This window comes from Hippocampus comes, unplaced genomic scaffold (genome assembly GCF_001891065.2).
Source record: "Hippocampus comes isolate QL1 unplaced genomic scaffold, H_comes_QL1_v1.1 scaffold63, whole genome shotgun sequence".
NCBI lineage: Eukaryota > Metazoa > Chordata > Actinopteri > Syngnathiformes > Syngnathidae > Hippocampus > Hippocampus comes.
Window position 1 is genome coordinate 213,452 of NW_017805987.1, and position 15,652 is coordinate 229,103.

The following is a 15,652-nucleotide window of genomic DNA, read 5'->3' on the forward strand; positions in this document are numbered from 1 at the left end:
ATATGCCTCTCCTTCCTAAGCTGCAGTCATCATTTCGAGAGCTTACTCTTGCATATCATACGACTACTATTAGTAGTAGCCACCCCCTCATCCTCGCGCTCTCATGCAATCCAATCAGTTTTCCCAGCCCGGAGAGGAATTTTGATTTTTCACGATTGTTTGAAAATGTATGGGTAACACACATTCATTCATTCCTTCATTTTCCGATCCGATTATCCTCACAAGGGTCGCGGGGGGGGCTGCTGGAGCCTATCCCAGCTGTCTTCGGGCAGTAGGCGGGGGACACCCTGAACCGGCTGCCAGCCAATCGCAGGGCACACAGAGACGAACACCCAACCGCGGACAATTTAGAGTGTTCAATCAACCTGCCATGCATGTTTTTTTGGAATGTGGGAGGAAACCCGAGCACCCGGAAAAAAACCACGCAGCGATGTGGCTTTGACTGCCACATCGCACTCACCTCTCGATCTCTTTCGATCTCCAAGCCGGCCTCCAGCAGGTTGGCCTCGAACTCTTGTCTGATCAGATGTATCTCGTGGTCGGCGGGTTCGGCCGCTTCGTTCCCTCCTCCGCTGTCCAGCTCCATGAACACCTCGCCGATGCTCACAGCCTCCCCTCCCGGTACTCCGCCACTCCCCCCTCCTCCTCCGCCTTTGCCGTCCGAGCCACGCGACGGCGGGAAGTTGCCGTTGGAAACGATGGACAGTCGGTCGTGGGAAACCGACGTGCTGGCAGGGGAACGAACGGAGGCGTGTCTTCGCTGGTGGAAGACCAGCACGTAGTCGACTTTCCGCCGGCCGTCCGAGAAGTGGAGGCCCTCGCCGTTGTCTTGGGGGCTTGATGAAGAACTGACAACCTGGAGAAGAGAAGCATAAAGACACTGTTGTCAAAATTTGGATATGCGCAGTATACCAGACACTCAGAAGTGGGGAAAAAAATAATTGCATCAATAGTTGTAAATTTACAACAGCCGGTTTAGCACCGAAAATTAAAAGCAAAGCTTACGTAAGCGCTTGAATGAACTTGAGCACGGACGGCTACGTCGGCACACACACACACACACACACGCACGCAGAGTGGCTATTGGCAGGTTCTCAAAAAACACTGAAGTGAGAACCTTTTCGCGGCAGAGTGGGCAGTCGCATCATCACCTTTGCCACTTGGATTCTTTATTTAGACAGATTGTTTGGAAGTGGAAGGAGACGGAACATTGAGGACACAAGAGGGAAGGCTCGAAAGGCCCCGGGGCATGATGGGAGTTTTAGTGCTGATTTCAGTTCTATTGTAGAGAGAGAGAGAAAAAAAATGGAGGCCAGCTTTTTTGCATTTCTCCTGTTGTCATGGAGAATTTAGCAGGATTCCGTCTAAAAAAAACAAAACAAAACAAAAAGACTGTTATTAGTAGTAAATTTCGTTTTACTTTTTTTTTTTGTATTCCAACTACAAACCTGGGAACCCCAATTGAATCGCCTCAATTTGATCGCACCGATTCCGATGAGAAATAAAGCAAAGCTTTATGTCGAAAGCAAGCGCACGTTTGCCTGTATTTAGTCGCCAGTTGGTCAGAAGAGTAAAAACAAACAACTGCGGCCAACGGGGACGCATTGACAGGCAGAGTGAGAAGCCGAAAGACAATAAAAAGAGAGCAACACAAGAGCACAAAGACTCCCCCTGCACAATGCAGCTGCTCCAAAGTATGAGTGAGGTATGCACATTCTCTCTCTGTGTGGCCTTTTTTTTTTTTTTAAACGTCAGTTAGGAGCCCAACGAATGGGGGAGCCTTTTTCGGGATTGTTTAGTACACAGACTCCGGTGTTTCCCTTGGATACCATCCAAACGCGGTCACGTGCTGTGGATGGGTCCCCTTCTGGATGAACTGCAACATTCGAAAACCATTACAAATAATCCTTTCTGCCTTCTTGGATGGGGGGAAAAACCTGTAGAGATATGCAGTGTGTGTGTGTGTGTGTGTGTGTGTGTGTGTGTGCAAAGGCACATAAAGAAGGAAACAAATTGAAATAAGGATTTTTTTGCAAAAATTAGACGTTCATTGGAAGGGTGTTTGTCAGATACGGGTGTTCACAATGGGTTCTCCCACTCAGTGTTGTACAGTAATATTTGTCGTTTTTCACAGAGGATAAAGAATATATGCCTCTGAGTGTTAGGGCCTGACAATGTTTTTTTTTTTTTTTTTTTTTTTTTGGAAGAATAACATTGCGATAGCCGGTTAATGCTAGCCGGTTACAATTTGTAATTACAATTTGTTTACCTTTACAAAAGAGAGAAAAAATAATAATCTACAAAAATCTGCCATTTTTTGTGCAGGTTTTTTTTTTTTTGGAGGGGGGGGAAACAATTGTGCAAAAAAGATTTTAAAAATCATATTGTAAAAATCATCCATATTTCAAGGAACCAGTTTATATGTTGATCATGCCAACAGGTCCGATATGGGTGAGAAGCAATGTTTGCAATGATATTTGCTAGTGAAAAGCAGGTTACTAGTACACACACCATACTAGTTAATCATTACAGGCGTGGGAGCAGTTCTGGAACTAAAAGAACAAGCTGTTGTACTCACTGGGATCTTGTCATCAGTCTGCATGCTGTGACACTTCAAACAGAATCAGACAAGTTGAGGGAGACGATGAGTAAAAGTTGGCAGAAAGGCAGCCGAATTCATCCCCGCCGCCACCTCTTCCATCCCTCCCAAAAAAACGACACTACAGGTCAGTCCGGTAATCCACCGTGGCGTTTTAACAGGTTTCATGGCGCGGATCCTAAACGGGGTTCGGCTCGGATCTGAAGGGAAGCGCGTAGCGGCAGCATGATCCACAGGCGAGAGGAGGCATCCATCTAGCTTTCACGCTGTGAGTGTCTGAGTGAGTATGCGAGTGTGTGCGAGTGTGTGTGTGTGTGCGCGGGATGCGTGCGCACCGCCGGCGAGTTTGGCATGGTGCGCGCGACACGTTGTTTAAAAGAAGAGGGTGGGGGGGGGGGAGGCCATCTGTAAAGTGTGTGCACTTACTGGCCACTTCATTAGGTACATCCGCAAAAGCCAATACAAGAGCTGTCGCAACAATAACTTCTATTATTGTGGCTGTGGTGCACTGCAGCTTCCTGCATACTAGATATTTACGTTTTGGACCGAAATGAGGCAACCGAAATTTTTTGGAACACAATACAGAGATACATATACACGTGTTAAATTAACACCTCTCTTTAAAGGCAGAACTGTTTATGCAGTTCTTGCATTGGATTATTTTCTCATGATAAATAAATGGTTTGACCCAAATATGACGCAATCCTCTGTTTGAGGAGATTATGGGAGCAGAGAATAAAAATGATTATAACAACAACAACAAAAAAAAAAAAAACATTACAAGAATCTTCTGGCATTCTGGTGCCAAGGAACTATGTTGAAGTGAAAGGAGGAGCTTCATTTAGTCAGGCCAGAGCCTTGTTAAATATAAGAAAGCGCTTTGACGCCATCTTCTGGCACCATGGAGATATGATGAAGTGAAAGGAGGAACTCATTTCATCAGGCTGTAACATTGTCTCAACAAAAAGTGCTTTGTCACCATGTTGAGCAGCAGCTTGGGGCAATTTTAAAATAGGCAAGTTCTGATGAGCGAGTGACCAGTCCAGAGCTTAGCCTGCCTCTTGCCCAAATTCATCTGATTATTCACTTCAGCTCAGCCGCAACCTAAACACGCAATGCCTCACCCTCAAAACATCTGGACTTTGGCCTGTTTTACTGCCCCTTCTCCTGTCTCCTACCCGCTTCCTCTCCTGACTGAATAGACCGTCAATCATTGGTTGACTAACTGACCTTAAGTAGACTTTGAGCCTCCTCATCCCAAGCATCCTCTTTGTCAGGTTCTGCTTCCAGTATGCTGTTGGACAGAGGTTCCAGGCCCACCCGCGACACGTCCCTGGTCAGGTGGTACAGTGCGTCGCTGTGGATGGACGAGGACTCGCTGAGAGCCGTGGCCACTGGGACGGAGCCTCGTCCGTTCCCTCGTGGCTCTGTGACACATTGGTTATCAAGGAAGTGAAGAAAATATTAGTTTTTCTTTTTATTTTATTTTAACAGCTTGCAAAAACATACTGCATAACTATCGTACTGTTCTCAGGTTCTATGTGCATTATGTACAGTTTACTCTGAAAATACTTGCCACTAGGGACAAAAGACTGAACTGAAAGTGGAACATCTTGGGATGATTCACCTGTATTGATTCAAATGTACACTATCATCTCACGAATTGTTCTTGTCCAACATCCCTTTTCATACTGGAAATACCAAATAACCACATTCGTGTTTGAAATACATACAAAAGGCACATTTAAAAAATATCACATTTTTCATTTTTCAAATGCCATGTTTTTGTGAAAAAATAAAAATAAAAAATAAAAAAAAATTTAAAAACGGCATAACTTCCTCTACCATCGATATGACCTACAAACATGTATAAAAATAAAAAAAACAACAAAAACAACAACAAAAAAAATCATATTTGGGAAAGGTAATAAAAATGAGCAACTGTAAATATATTCTTTAAAAAATGTCACTAAAAGCCTACCAGAACAACATGAATTAAGGTTTGACAGAGACGCAAAATGACGGCAGGCGTGTGCCGAGTCCCATTGAATGAGTTTGCAAACGATTTATTCTGAACACATGTCCAGTTATGAGAGGGTGTGCACACTTGTGCAACATATCTCTTGTCCTCACAAAAGGGTTCGATTGTTTTATCAAATGAGCTGTCCGGGTTATGGGTCACATTAAGAGTTGAAAAAGCTGTTTAAAAAAAAAAAAAAAAGTCAGGAAAAGCCTACGAGAACAATTGAGCTTCATTTCAGGGTGAATCGGTGGCACTTTAAATGGCGGCTGGTGTCATGTTATCAGGTTACAAGGTGCATGAAAGGGTTAAAATCTAAATGGCGGATTTATTTCTATGACTCTGGTGAGTAAAAAACGGCATAACTTCCTCCACCATCGATGTGACCTACAAACATGTATAAAAAAAACAACAAAAACAACAACAAAAAAATCATAATTGGGAAAGGTAATAAAAATGTAAATCTGTAAATATATTTAAAAAATGTCGCTAAAAGCCTACCAGAACAACATGAATTGATGTTTGACAGAGACGCAAAATGACGGCAGGCGTGTGCCGAGTCCCATTGAATGAGTTTGCAAACGATTCATTCTGAACACATGTCCAGTTATGAGAGGGTGTGCACACTTGTGCAACATATCTCTTGTCCTCACAAAAGGGTTCGATTGTTTTATCAAATGAGCTGTCCGGGTTATGGGTCACATTAAGAGTTGAAAAAGCTGTTTAAAAAAAAAAAAAAAAGTCAGGAAAAGCCTACGAGAACAATTGAGCTTCATTTCAGGGTGAATCGGTGGCACTTTAAATGGCGGCTGGTGTCATGTTATCAGGTTACAAGGTGCATGAAAGGGTTAAAATCTAAATGGCGGATTTATTTCTATGACTCTGGTGAGTAGTTTTATTTATGACACCTCGTTGGCGCTAAGCCAACGGCGCTTTTCAGAGCTAAGAAAGACTTGTTCACTTTCATATACTGTATATCGAACTGCCTTTTAGTCAAGACGGCTGCGGGCTTTCTTTTAATCAGAAGGTTACGACGGGTGGTTATTTAGGGATGCAGACATCTGTAGCCATAGAAACAAAAACAGGCTTCTGACTGCGCACTCAATCCAGCACCCGCGGACAGCTCGCTCTCGGAGCCTTTCGTTCTGCAGCTCACTGTACAAACGACATGCTAATGAAGAGGTCAAGATGACTTTCTTTTGTCGTTTCATTTCATGGCAGCGAGTCGTGCTTGGCTCATTTGGCTGCGGTCGCCTGCCCCGGGTGACGCTGTAGAAGGAGGTCTTGCAACTGGAGGGTCGCCAGTTTGAAACACCGCAGGGCAGGCTGAGAGAAAATCCCTCGTGCATATGTTGATGACACGAGATATGTGTCAAGAGCGATATTTACGCAAAGAAGAGCATGAGCCAATGCTTATGCTTTTATGTAATCGCATTCGATGATTCCAGGGTTGGCGATGCATTAATCTCGATTGGATTGGAATTTTTTTTATTTATTTTATTTTTTTATTGCGCCGTGAAACAACATATGCGAACGTATAATTCAGCGAGTGGTAGTCTGGATTTGCTTCAAGAAAATTTGTTTGGGAGTCTTCCAACACACTTCCCGCAGATCTTACTGATGAGCTAATCATTTGAATCGGGTGTGTTGGAGGAGGGAAACATCTAAAACATTTAGGATAGCGACGCTCAAGGAACTGAGTTTGGCCCATCCCTGCCCCAAAAAAGCCTACTAGAACAGTGGAGCTTTATTTGGTGTTAAGAGGGCCTTTAAATGTAGTTTTTTTTCGAAATCCATCACTAAAGACAGGTGACTTTTCCAGCTTTAACATAACAAAAGTCTTTCGTAAGCCTCGCCGTTCTTTCATTTTCAAAGATCGTAGTTTAGCATTAGCCGAGCTAAAATGATTGTTCCCAAACTTACCAAAATCAGTCTCCTGTACAAGTGATAAAACACTGGCAGTAAGCAACATCGAGACATGTGGGTTTTTTTCCCCCCATTAAAAGAAGTTATTAAAACTGTGAATGTGAAAAAAGAATGGCCTGCTTGACAAAAAAATTACACATTATTGAAGTCTGACAATTAGAAACTGAATAAAAACTGAACCAGGACTGACATTTGTTCCCGAGTTCATCCTTAGTCAACCAATAAGATCAATTGTTTTTCACCTTTAGCTCCTTCCTCGCCTGATTGACAGTACACAAACACAGATTAGTCTGAAGTCTAATCGCATATCTGCATATTACAGTTGCCCGGTGGCGGTTGCCTCACCCCGCAGCCTGCAAACATTTCTCAACAGTGGCTTAGCCATGTGTTGCCGACGCGTTGCTGTTACACTCACCTGTCCAAGTAGAGGATGGCGATCGGCGGGAAGCCATCTTCCGTCCACTCTGCGCCCGACTACCCAGTCAGTTAGTCGGGCATGCGGTGGCCAGCAGGTGAGAGGAAACCCAGCAACTCAATTGTGCAATCCTCAGATCAGAGGAAGATTAGCTCTGCCGGGATTAGACTCCAACTGGCGTCGTGGATGGACGGTGGTACGAAGGGGGCGTGGGACAACCAGCCAGGCAGATTGAGTGTTTGGAATTACAACCATGCAGAGACACGAAAAGATTATTGGACCCTCTAATGTACATTAATTTAACTTGGCCGTTTGTTGATGTGCAAAATCACCGAGGGGGCTTCTTACAATTGAGGAAATGACGTTCGCATGCAAACTTAAAAATTTAAACAACAGTCCACATATATAAAGATGCAAAATACATGATGTTGCTAAAGGTTTTAATGCTAATAACCTTACCTGCCGATTACTAGCCTCAAAATGTCCAATACCCAGCCAAAATGTCTGCTGAAACAGGCCACTAACAAAGTTGCACAGGTTAGATCACATCACAGATAGTATACAATAAATACAGTCAAGAGAAAGTGCATGAGATTTAGATTTTTTTTTTTACTGTAATGCAGCAACATTATAAATTGTGTGGCAGATATTTTTAGTAAAGAGAGCAATACTAAAATAGATATTACAATTCTCCAGTCGCTTAGAAAAACAGAGATTTTTAATCATTTGTGTTTTAATGAAAGAGAGGTTTATCCCAATGGGATACATATAAAAAGTAGAGTATCAAGAATTGAACCTTGGGGGACACCAAATGCAGGACATCCATTTCTTAAATTGTGACTCACATCACCTTCTGATATCGATCGATATTTACTTCCCACTTCATCCCAACCTCGTTATTTGACCACCTATCGTACACATGGGTACACTCGCATGCACCTTGACATTCTGTCAGTAAGGGTATCTGATGCAGCACCATGACCAGCACGCCCTCCTTCATGTTCGATATCCAATTACAACTGGTTCATATATATCCAGGATGTTAAATTTTTAAGTAAGAACAACTACATTGTAGTAATTTAGGGCATCTCTGAAAAGGTCAAGTTTGAGCATTTTTCTCCATATACTGTCCAAGACATTTTTTCCAATTTAAAAAAAAAATGTATGCAACTTATTGTCCAAAATATGTTCCGCTCGTGTTTTGCTTGTATCGTGATCAAGTCATGGTTGCAAAAATAAATAAATAAAATCATTTGCCACAATCGGCTAGATAAGAAGTGTGTGGGTGTTTTTTAATTAGATTTGACTGGCAGTTACCATGGCAACATACAGCAGGGAAGCCCCGGCCCCCTGTTTTCTGTCAAAATATTCAGCAAAACTAACATCTCTCACTTTCATCGAATGAGAGAAGACTGTTGCTTATGAAGGAAGCTGATTGAGAAAATAGGATTCTGAGGCCTTGAGACATTTTTTTGAAAAGGATCTACTGAGAAATAGGAAAAAAATAAAATAAAAATGATAATTTAATGCCAGCAGCCAAGGAAGATCTCCAAGTAGTTACCGGTGACAACTAAATCATCTCAGATTAGCACAACGCTACCATAACCCATCGCAAATACGACTGGACATGTGATGACAACTACAGACGCGGATACTCTCACATCTGCCATGTCAATTTCACACAAACATGGCGTGACTTCAAAGAAAATGCGCGCTGAACGGAAATAGAGGTGCATCACGCACCCCCGGGGTCGTGATCATACGCATTGAAAGTCAAGAGTGTTATGTGTTCATTTACATCTATGCATTTTAATTGGCAGGCGTTGCATGTGCACATGCAGTGTTTGTGAAGGCTCTTTGACAAATGTTTTCGATATCTCAAGTCAATATGAGGGGGCGCTTTTACAACAACTACTTGCACAGACACAGGCGCAAAAAAAAAAAAAAAAAGTCACGCAGAATGATGATTGAACAGACGATCCCAATTTATATTTACATTTTTTTTTTTAAACGGATATGTACCTAATCTTGTGACTGGTGAGCCTTTGAAATTGTGTCATTTGTGATTTCGCCGCAAGGCTTAAAAAGCGCATCAAAGATGACGTTTCTCCAAACACAAATAGTGAAGAACAACAAAGCTTTTTTCTTCCGTGCAATTTCCATTCACATTTTTTGCGCGCTCAGTGAATCGCTTCAGCCTCCACAAGATTCACAAAGGCGTGCTAAAAAGCTTTAAGGAGCCATAAAGAGCTGTGGAACGAGGGGGCTTTTCTTTTTTTTTTCCCCTCTTGCTCTGACAAATCCATTTGCAGTTCAAAGCCGCAGAGCGAAGAAAACAAGAAGAAAGGGTGTCATCTTGTCCACCTGCACCCACTCATCTCCAGTAATGTCAATGATTAAGATGGGAGGAAGGAGAGAAGATGAGGGGAAGACAAAGAGGATGAGCGACAGTCCTCACATGCCACGGTGTGTCCCTTTTTGTGGTCGGGAATTTAGGCGATGAAATCAAATCAACTTGAAAGTCAATGTAAAGTGCGGGCCAAAGAAGTAAAGTTGAAATTAAAATGACATCATGGTGTCAGTGAGGCTCCACCTCACTGAGTGCATGTCCCTGAGAGAGACATAAAAAAATAAAATAAAATAAAAATTTTTAAAATAAAAAAAATTAAAAAAACATTAGTAAACTTACTGAAGCATACTTTTTCAAATACATTCTAAACATTTGAACAAAAAAATTAAAATAATAATAATAATAATAATAATAATAATAATACTGTCCTGTAACAAGTGCTGTGTAACGTAAACACCACTAGATGGCAGTAATGTCTAAGGTATGGACTTCAATAACTGGTTGTTGGGGGAATGGAAATGAAAGTTCCTGCACAAAGCTGTAAAAATCCTCGAAAATGAAACCACTATAAACAGCAATATCGCGGAGATTTATGCAACAGACAGGTAGATACGTTAAAAAAAAAAAAAAAAAAAAAATCAAATCCATCCGCATCATGAGAAGCTGTCCACTGTGGTAACCGCTGTCCCTGAAAGGGTTAAGACTCAAAGTGGGAAAATCGTACTGAAACTGTGATAGGGATGTAAAACCTTTGCCTTTTGACTTGGTCTATGAGTGGTGATGAAATGGAACCGCTGGATAAAAGAAGCACATGTAGTTTAGTATGTCAACATTGTTGTAACTGTCATATAAAAATCCAAGTCGCATTTTATATTTTTCACGGGTCCTTCCTATTTTGTCCTCATGTGACGCTCATGTGGAGCGTTTCTCCACCCCCTGCTTGATGCCCAGCACCAGGTGAACAAACCAGTTTATCTGCACCATCCAGCCTTTCTCCCGGCAAATCTCGATTTGATCCAGGAGGTGGCGCTGCGCCTCGTCCTCGCAGCGGCCGACGGTGAGCGCCTCGCGGATGTACTCGATGTCCTCCTTGCTGGTCAGCTGGGGCATGCCTAGGATGAGCCACGAAATAGTGTTTAAATATCGCAAATATAACATGATCATGTCATTCATTAGTTCATTACTTGCTGTTTCGAATGGCCTAGATTTTCATCCGATTGGAATCAAAACTTTTCATATAATGTCAAACTCATTTTAGAACAACACCATTAAAAACAACCCCAAAAAATAAATGGTGAATTTGTTGTTGAAACACTGAAAACGGGAGAAGAAAACTAGCGCCAGTATGACGGTACATTTGAACAACTTATATTTGAAAAATAAAACAATATTCACTGGCATATTTTCTTCATCCTCTGCAAAACAACTGTTTTTACTCCAGTCGAGTTGGTCTTCATGTTGCGCCATCAAATCTGAGTGCATTGTATGTATGTCAGTATTATACTGCCCTCTGGTGGCCAAGATGCACACACCAGAAGGATGCCTATTGAATTAATTAAAGCATGAAATCATGATGCAAAATATATTATTCTTTCCATCCTATGTCATGATGTCACTACTGTGTGTTTTTGACCATTGAACGTGCGAGGTTTACTCTCGTGCACTGCATGCAAGGACGTCATACCCGTCATCAGCATCATGGAGAAGAGGATGATGAGGAGGTTGGTGTGGTGTCGAAGAGCGAGGTACGCTTTGACGCACACATCCTGACACAAAGGAGTGTGTAGTAAGTGCACATTTAGGCGTCATATGAGAAATTCATTCTGGTTTAACCCTTTCGGGGGCGGGGGGGGACAGCGGTTACGACAATGGACAGCTGATCATGTTATCAGGTTAAAGGGTGCATGAAAGGGTTAAGCACCTGGAATTTCTGGAAGTGGGGGCTGCTTTTCTTTCCTGACGTTCCCATAACATACAGGAAGTCCGGCGTGAGCACAAAGGGAACCCATTCCTTACTGATTCCCATGAAGCTCTTGTAGTTCCCCAAGATGTGGCCAAAGTCGATGTGGAAGAGATTCCCTGAAGAGCCAGCGCAAAAAAAAAAAATGTTCCTTGACCACGTACGCGTTGAAAGCGAAAGATGAGCGTGGTTACCCGATTCGGTGATCATGATGTTGTCGTTGTGGCGATCGCCGATGCCCAGGACGTAGGTAGCCACGCAGTAACCGCCACAGGAATACAAAAACCTCTCCACGGCCTGCTGAAACTGAAAAAAAAAAACAACAACTTTGTCACGTGCGATGAAACCATTTCCTCGACTAATTGGGGCTAAGAAATTCACCAGCACATTATCATTTGAAATCAGAATTCTAGTTCATGCGGCCACATCGCAAATGTGGATTTTTGTTTTTGTTGTTTGTTTGTTTTTTGGGGCTGTTGAATCCATCTTTTTTTCAGATTAGGCAACTGGCTAAGGCCCCGCCACATCGCAAATGTGGATTTTTGTTGTTGTTTGTTTGTTTGTTTTTTGGGGTGCTGCTGTTGAATCCATTTTTTTTTCAGATTAGGCAACTGGCTAAGGCCCCGCCCTTTCTCAACAGCACACCTCAGTCACATCTCAGCCGGGGTACTGCAATGTACTTGATCAGCACACCAAAACCGTAATCCACGCCTTTGTCACATCTCAGCCGGGGTACTGCAATGTACTTGATTTTTGAGTCAACTCCATGAAGCATCTCCAGTTGGTCCAAAATGGTGTTGCTAAATAAAGTTGAGGTGAAATGTAAGTGACACAATGGGAGCATATGAAAACTCTAAAAGTAGCTTATGTGTGTTGTGCGACAGGAAACCACTGAAGCTCACGTCCTTTTTCCTGTCTGCCGTTTTTTTTGCTACTTCCTTTTAACACTGAGAGGAAAACAAATAACACTTCAAAACAGGGGCTTGCCGATATGGCCCTTAAAAATATATATGTTAGTCCCCCCCCGTTACAATCTCGGTTTTCAAATCATTTCATACCTTGTCTTCGCCTACACACTTGTCCCGCAGCCACTGATGCAGGATTTCGTCTTTGAAGGCTCCGGTGCTGCCGACGACACTTTGCTGGATGTTAGCGATGGTGGTGGCGTCCTTCACGATCTCTATCATACCTGAAAGACAATTTGGGGGATGAAATATGGAATGAGGTGGGGGGTGAGGGGGGTGGAGTGACCGACCTATCCTGTTCCCGGTGGAGATGCAGCCGTAAGGCAACAGGCACAGATCCAGAGATTCAGTCTCCCAGATGGACTGCATGATCAGCAGAATCTGTCAGGAAACAAGAACCACAAAAAAAAAAAAAAAAAAAAAAAAAAAATCAGGAAATAAGAACCACAAAAAAAAAATGCAGAAGAAAACTTGACAGTCAAAGAAACGAAGAGTGAGGAAGAGATGAGACAGTCCGCTACCTGCAGGATGAGCATGTCCTGTCTGAGGTCGTCACCGTGCTTGAAGATGATCCCTATGGGGTCCTTGGACAGGGTGGTGGGGTCGGCCCTTTTAAACTGCAGCCACAGCGGCTTCTTCTTGGATGCCATCACTTTGCACTGCTCGATCTGAGCCCGCCCCCCGAGAAAAAAAATAAACATTCAGTAAGGAATCGCATCAGAGTCTCGACGGTGCGCGTTTCCATTACCAGCAGGGCTCCAGCTCTTAATCCGGGATCATAAGGCACCCTGAAACCCTGTGGAAGACCAGATAACTGGAGCGTCTCCAGCTTCTGACGCATCTGACACACCACTGAAAAGCACACGTGTCCAACTTTAGTTTACGGCACTTGAATCGCTCACTGACTCCTGCGGGATCGTTTATTTTGGAATATGACGGTGACATGACAAAATGGGGGACGTGGAAACTTTATTGTGAAATTCGTCACTGTAACTCTCGGTAAGTAATATATTTTTTAAAGTAATGTTCACCTTGTGCCGTGACGTCATATTTGTCTGGGGACATGGTTTTGATCTCTCGGGTGACTTTCTGCAGAGCTTCAGTCACCTCCACCTGCGATCAAGCAGATGGCGGTATTAATTCGTGACACCCCTCCTTAACCCCTTTCACGCTGTCCATCGTAGGAACCGTTGTCCCTGAAAGGGTTAAAAAAATCCTCGCTCACCTGTTTCCCGAAATCCTGCAGCATGGCCTCGCCGCAGCCTCGCAGGTAGGCCTCCAGCAGGACCGCAAAGCGCTGCTGGTAATGCTTGGACTGGGCGATTTCACTGCGGAGGAACCAGAAGAGGAAATGGCCGATACGCTTACTCTGAAATGTAAAAATAGAGACACAGAATTTTTTTTTTTTTTTTTACCTGCACATATACTGACTGATACCGACACTGACAACAATTATGTGATGCGGTTTTTCATCCCGCTTACCCTCAGCGCTCTCTTGAGCAGGAACCTGACAAGTGCGCCGTCGTGGTACGGCTCAAACTTGACCGCCTGCGTACACAAAAAACAAAGAAGGTTTTGTCACTGTGTCATGACTTACCCTGTTTACAAATGACAAAAATCACATGCGTTTTTGAAAGCCAGATGAAAAGAGGCCCTTCTCTGTTGCTGCGATATTATCACTTTGTGTGCTTTGTGTGCACCAGACCTGGACAAGCTGCAGAAGGTATCGCAGCACGTCGTCATCCTCCAGCGTCTCCAACTTCCGCACGGCCATGGAGCGGACTTGAGCGTCGGAGTAGTGGCAGTCGAGCAGCTGCATGGCCAAGCCGACGTCCAAAACACTGACGGGATCGTAAGAATGAGAAACCCGAAAACGTTTGCCAATCGCTAACGGTCCGATCGTGATCACCTGCTGTCCCATGCGGTGCAGCGCTCCAACAGCCGGTGGATTGCCAGGACGGCTTCCTGTTTTCCCCAACTGACTGATGACAGCAGCTTTGGATAGGCCCTGACAGGGAGACCTTGTAAGGTTTGATTGCTCGGGGAGCAAAATTCGAGCAAGCGACGACAACCCAAGTACCTGGGGTCACGCATACACTCGTGTCGGAAATGCCACAGCAGCTCTTTGTCCTCGGGACTCAATGGATGAAGGGGGTCAGTCGCCACGATGGTGGCAAACTGTTTCTTCAGGTGGTTCGGCATCTCCCTTTGACCTCGCTCGGTTCCGTCGGGCTCCTCCGCCGCGAGAGCGCCGTCTCGACTCGGATCGCGGCTCTTGGGAAGCACCACGGGGTAGCGGTACTTATCCAGTAAGATGGCGATGGCCATAGACGAATCCTTGTCCGGGTTGGTGGCCGACGTCAGCTTGTCGGCGTTGATGCTGCTGCTGCTGCTCTCCTCGCTCTTCTCGGGCATTTTCCACATGTGCAGGACGAACTCGCCCTGGCGCAGCAGCGAGCGGTGGTCGACCAGCAGCAGGTTGACGTAGTACAGGAGGCGGCTCTTGGTCTTGCCTTGGTGAACGGCGGCGGAAGCGGTGAGGCTCGCTTGGCGGAAGGTGGGCGGATATTTGAGACGGCCTTACCGTCTTGACTCCCGCCTCCTGATGTGCTATCCTGCTGGGAGGATCCTTTTGAGGTTGGGGTCTGGGGTTGTTTCCTGCACACCACCTGGGAAGGAAACGGTGTGCTATAAGATATTTACAGTGATCCCCTTGTCCATTACATGTCATAGATTGTCAATCTATGATGGCTCCTATTAAAAAAATAAAATAAATAGGGTGGCTCAGTGGTCCAATGGTTAGCGCGTCGAGCTCACAGTGCAGAGGTACCGGGTTCGATTCCAGCTGCGGCCTCCCTGTGTGGAGTTTGCATGTTGTCCCCGGGCCTGCGTGGGTTTTATCCGGGTACTCCGGTTTCCTCCCACAGATTGGCAGGCAACCGGTTCAGGGTGTCCCCCGCCTACTGCCCGAAGATGGCTGGTATAGGCTCCAGCAGCCCCCCGCAACCCTTGTGAGGATAAAGGATAAATGTGATGGATAAAATAAAATAAAATAAAATTGATGGAGCACCTTAAACTACTTCTCCCACAAGCTATAAACACACTTTGGTAACACATTGTCAACTCATTGATAAAAAAGAAAAAAAAAATCATAATAATAATAATTAAAATGCCGTTGCACCGATTGTTCTCACTTTTTTGGGGAACTGGGTGGAAGCTGCATGGGGAGAACAAGCAAAATTCACAAAGAAAGGCCAGAGCCTGGATTCGAACCCTCAACCTCAGAACTTTGAGGCGGGTGTGCCATGCTGATTGACAAATACATCTAAAATGATAACATAATAATAAGAGTAAAAGAATCCTTACCTGGAGGTTGAGTCGGGATCCTTTCGGCAGGGCCTTTATTTTTATGTTTAA

General features: G+C 44.1%; 2 protein-coding genes across 5 annotated transcripts in view; both read right to left on the bottom strand.

Moving 5' to 3' along the window:
- Positions 1-9,668, bottom strand: part of ano2b (anoctamin 2b) — a 29,059-nt gene extending 19,391 nt beyond the window's left edge. For 2 of the 3 annotated variants that reach the window (XM_019891873.1, XM_019891875.1), the window contains exons 1-3: positions 6,961-9,668; positions 3,830-4,026; positions 461-856 (exon numbers count right to left, since the gene is read on the bottom strand). In XM_019891873.1, the coding sequence (XP_019747432.1) occupies positions 461-856; positions 3,830-4,026; positions 6,961-6,997 (630 nt within the window). In that variant the 5' untranslated portion in view covers positions 6,998-9,668. Of the gene's footprint in view, positions 1-460; positions 857-2,578; positions 2,939-3,829; positions 4,027-6,960 lie in introns of those variants that run through there. The other variant, XM_019891874.1, reaches the window with a different exon arrangement.
- Positions 9,669-9,951: 283 nt separating this feature from the next.
- Positions 9,952-15,652, bottom strand: part of pik3cg (phosphatidylinositol-4,5-bisphosphate 3-kinase, catalytic subunit gamma) — a 13,499-nt gene continuing 7,798 nt past the window's right edge. For both annotated transcript variants that reach the window (XM_019891872.1, XM_019891871.1), the window contains exons 10-24: positions 14,820-14,904; positions 14,316-14,748; positions 14,145-14,243; positions 13,941-14,076; positions 13,718-13,783; positions 13,461-13,604; positions 13,267-13,348; positions 12,984-13,087; positions 12,757-12,903; positions 12,526-12,616; positions 12,329-12,459; positions 11,465-11,576; positions 11,232-11,389; positions 10,995-11,076; positions 9,952-10,422 (exon numbers count right to left, since the gene is read on the bottom strand). In XM_019891872.1, coding sequence (XP_019747431.1) covers positions 10,223-10,422; positions 10,995-11,076; positions 11,232-11,389; positions 11,465-11,576; positions 12,329-12,459; positions 12,526-12,616; positions 12,757-12,903; positions 12,984-13,087; positions 13,267-13,348; positions 13,461-13,604; positions 13,718-13,783; positions 13,941-14,076; positions 14,145-14,243; positions 14,316-14,748; positions 14,820-14,904 — 2,070 coding nt within the window. In that variant the 3' untranslated portion in view covers positions 9,952-10,222. The remainder of the gene's footprint in view (positions 10,423-10,994; positions 11,077-11,231; positions 11,390-11,464; positions 11,577-12,328; positions 12,460-12,525; positions 12,617-12,756; positions 12,904-12,983; positions 13,088-13,266; positions 13,349-13,460; positions 13,605-13,717; positions 13,784-13,940; positions 14,077-14,144; positions 14,244-14,315; positions 14,749-14,819; positions 14,905-15,652) is intronic.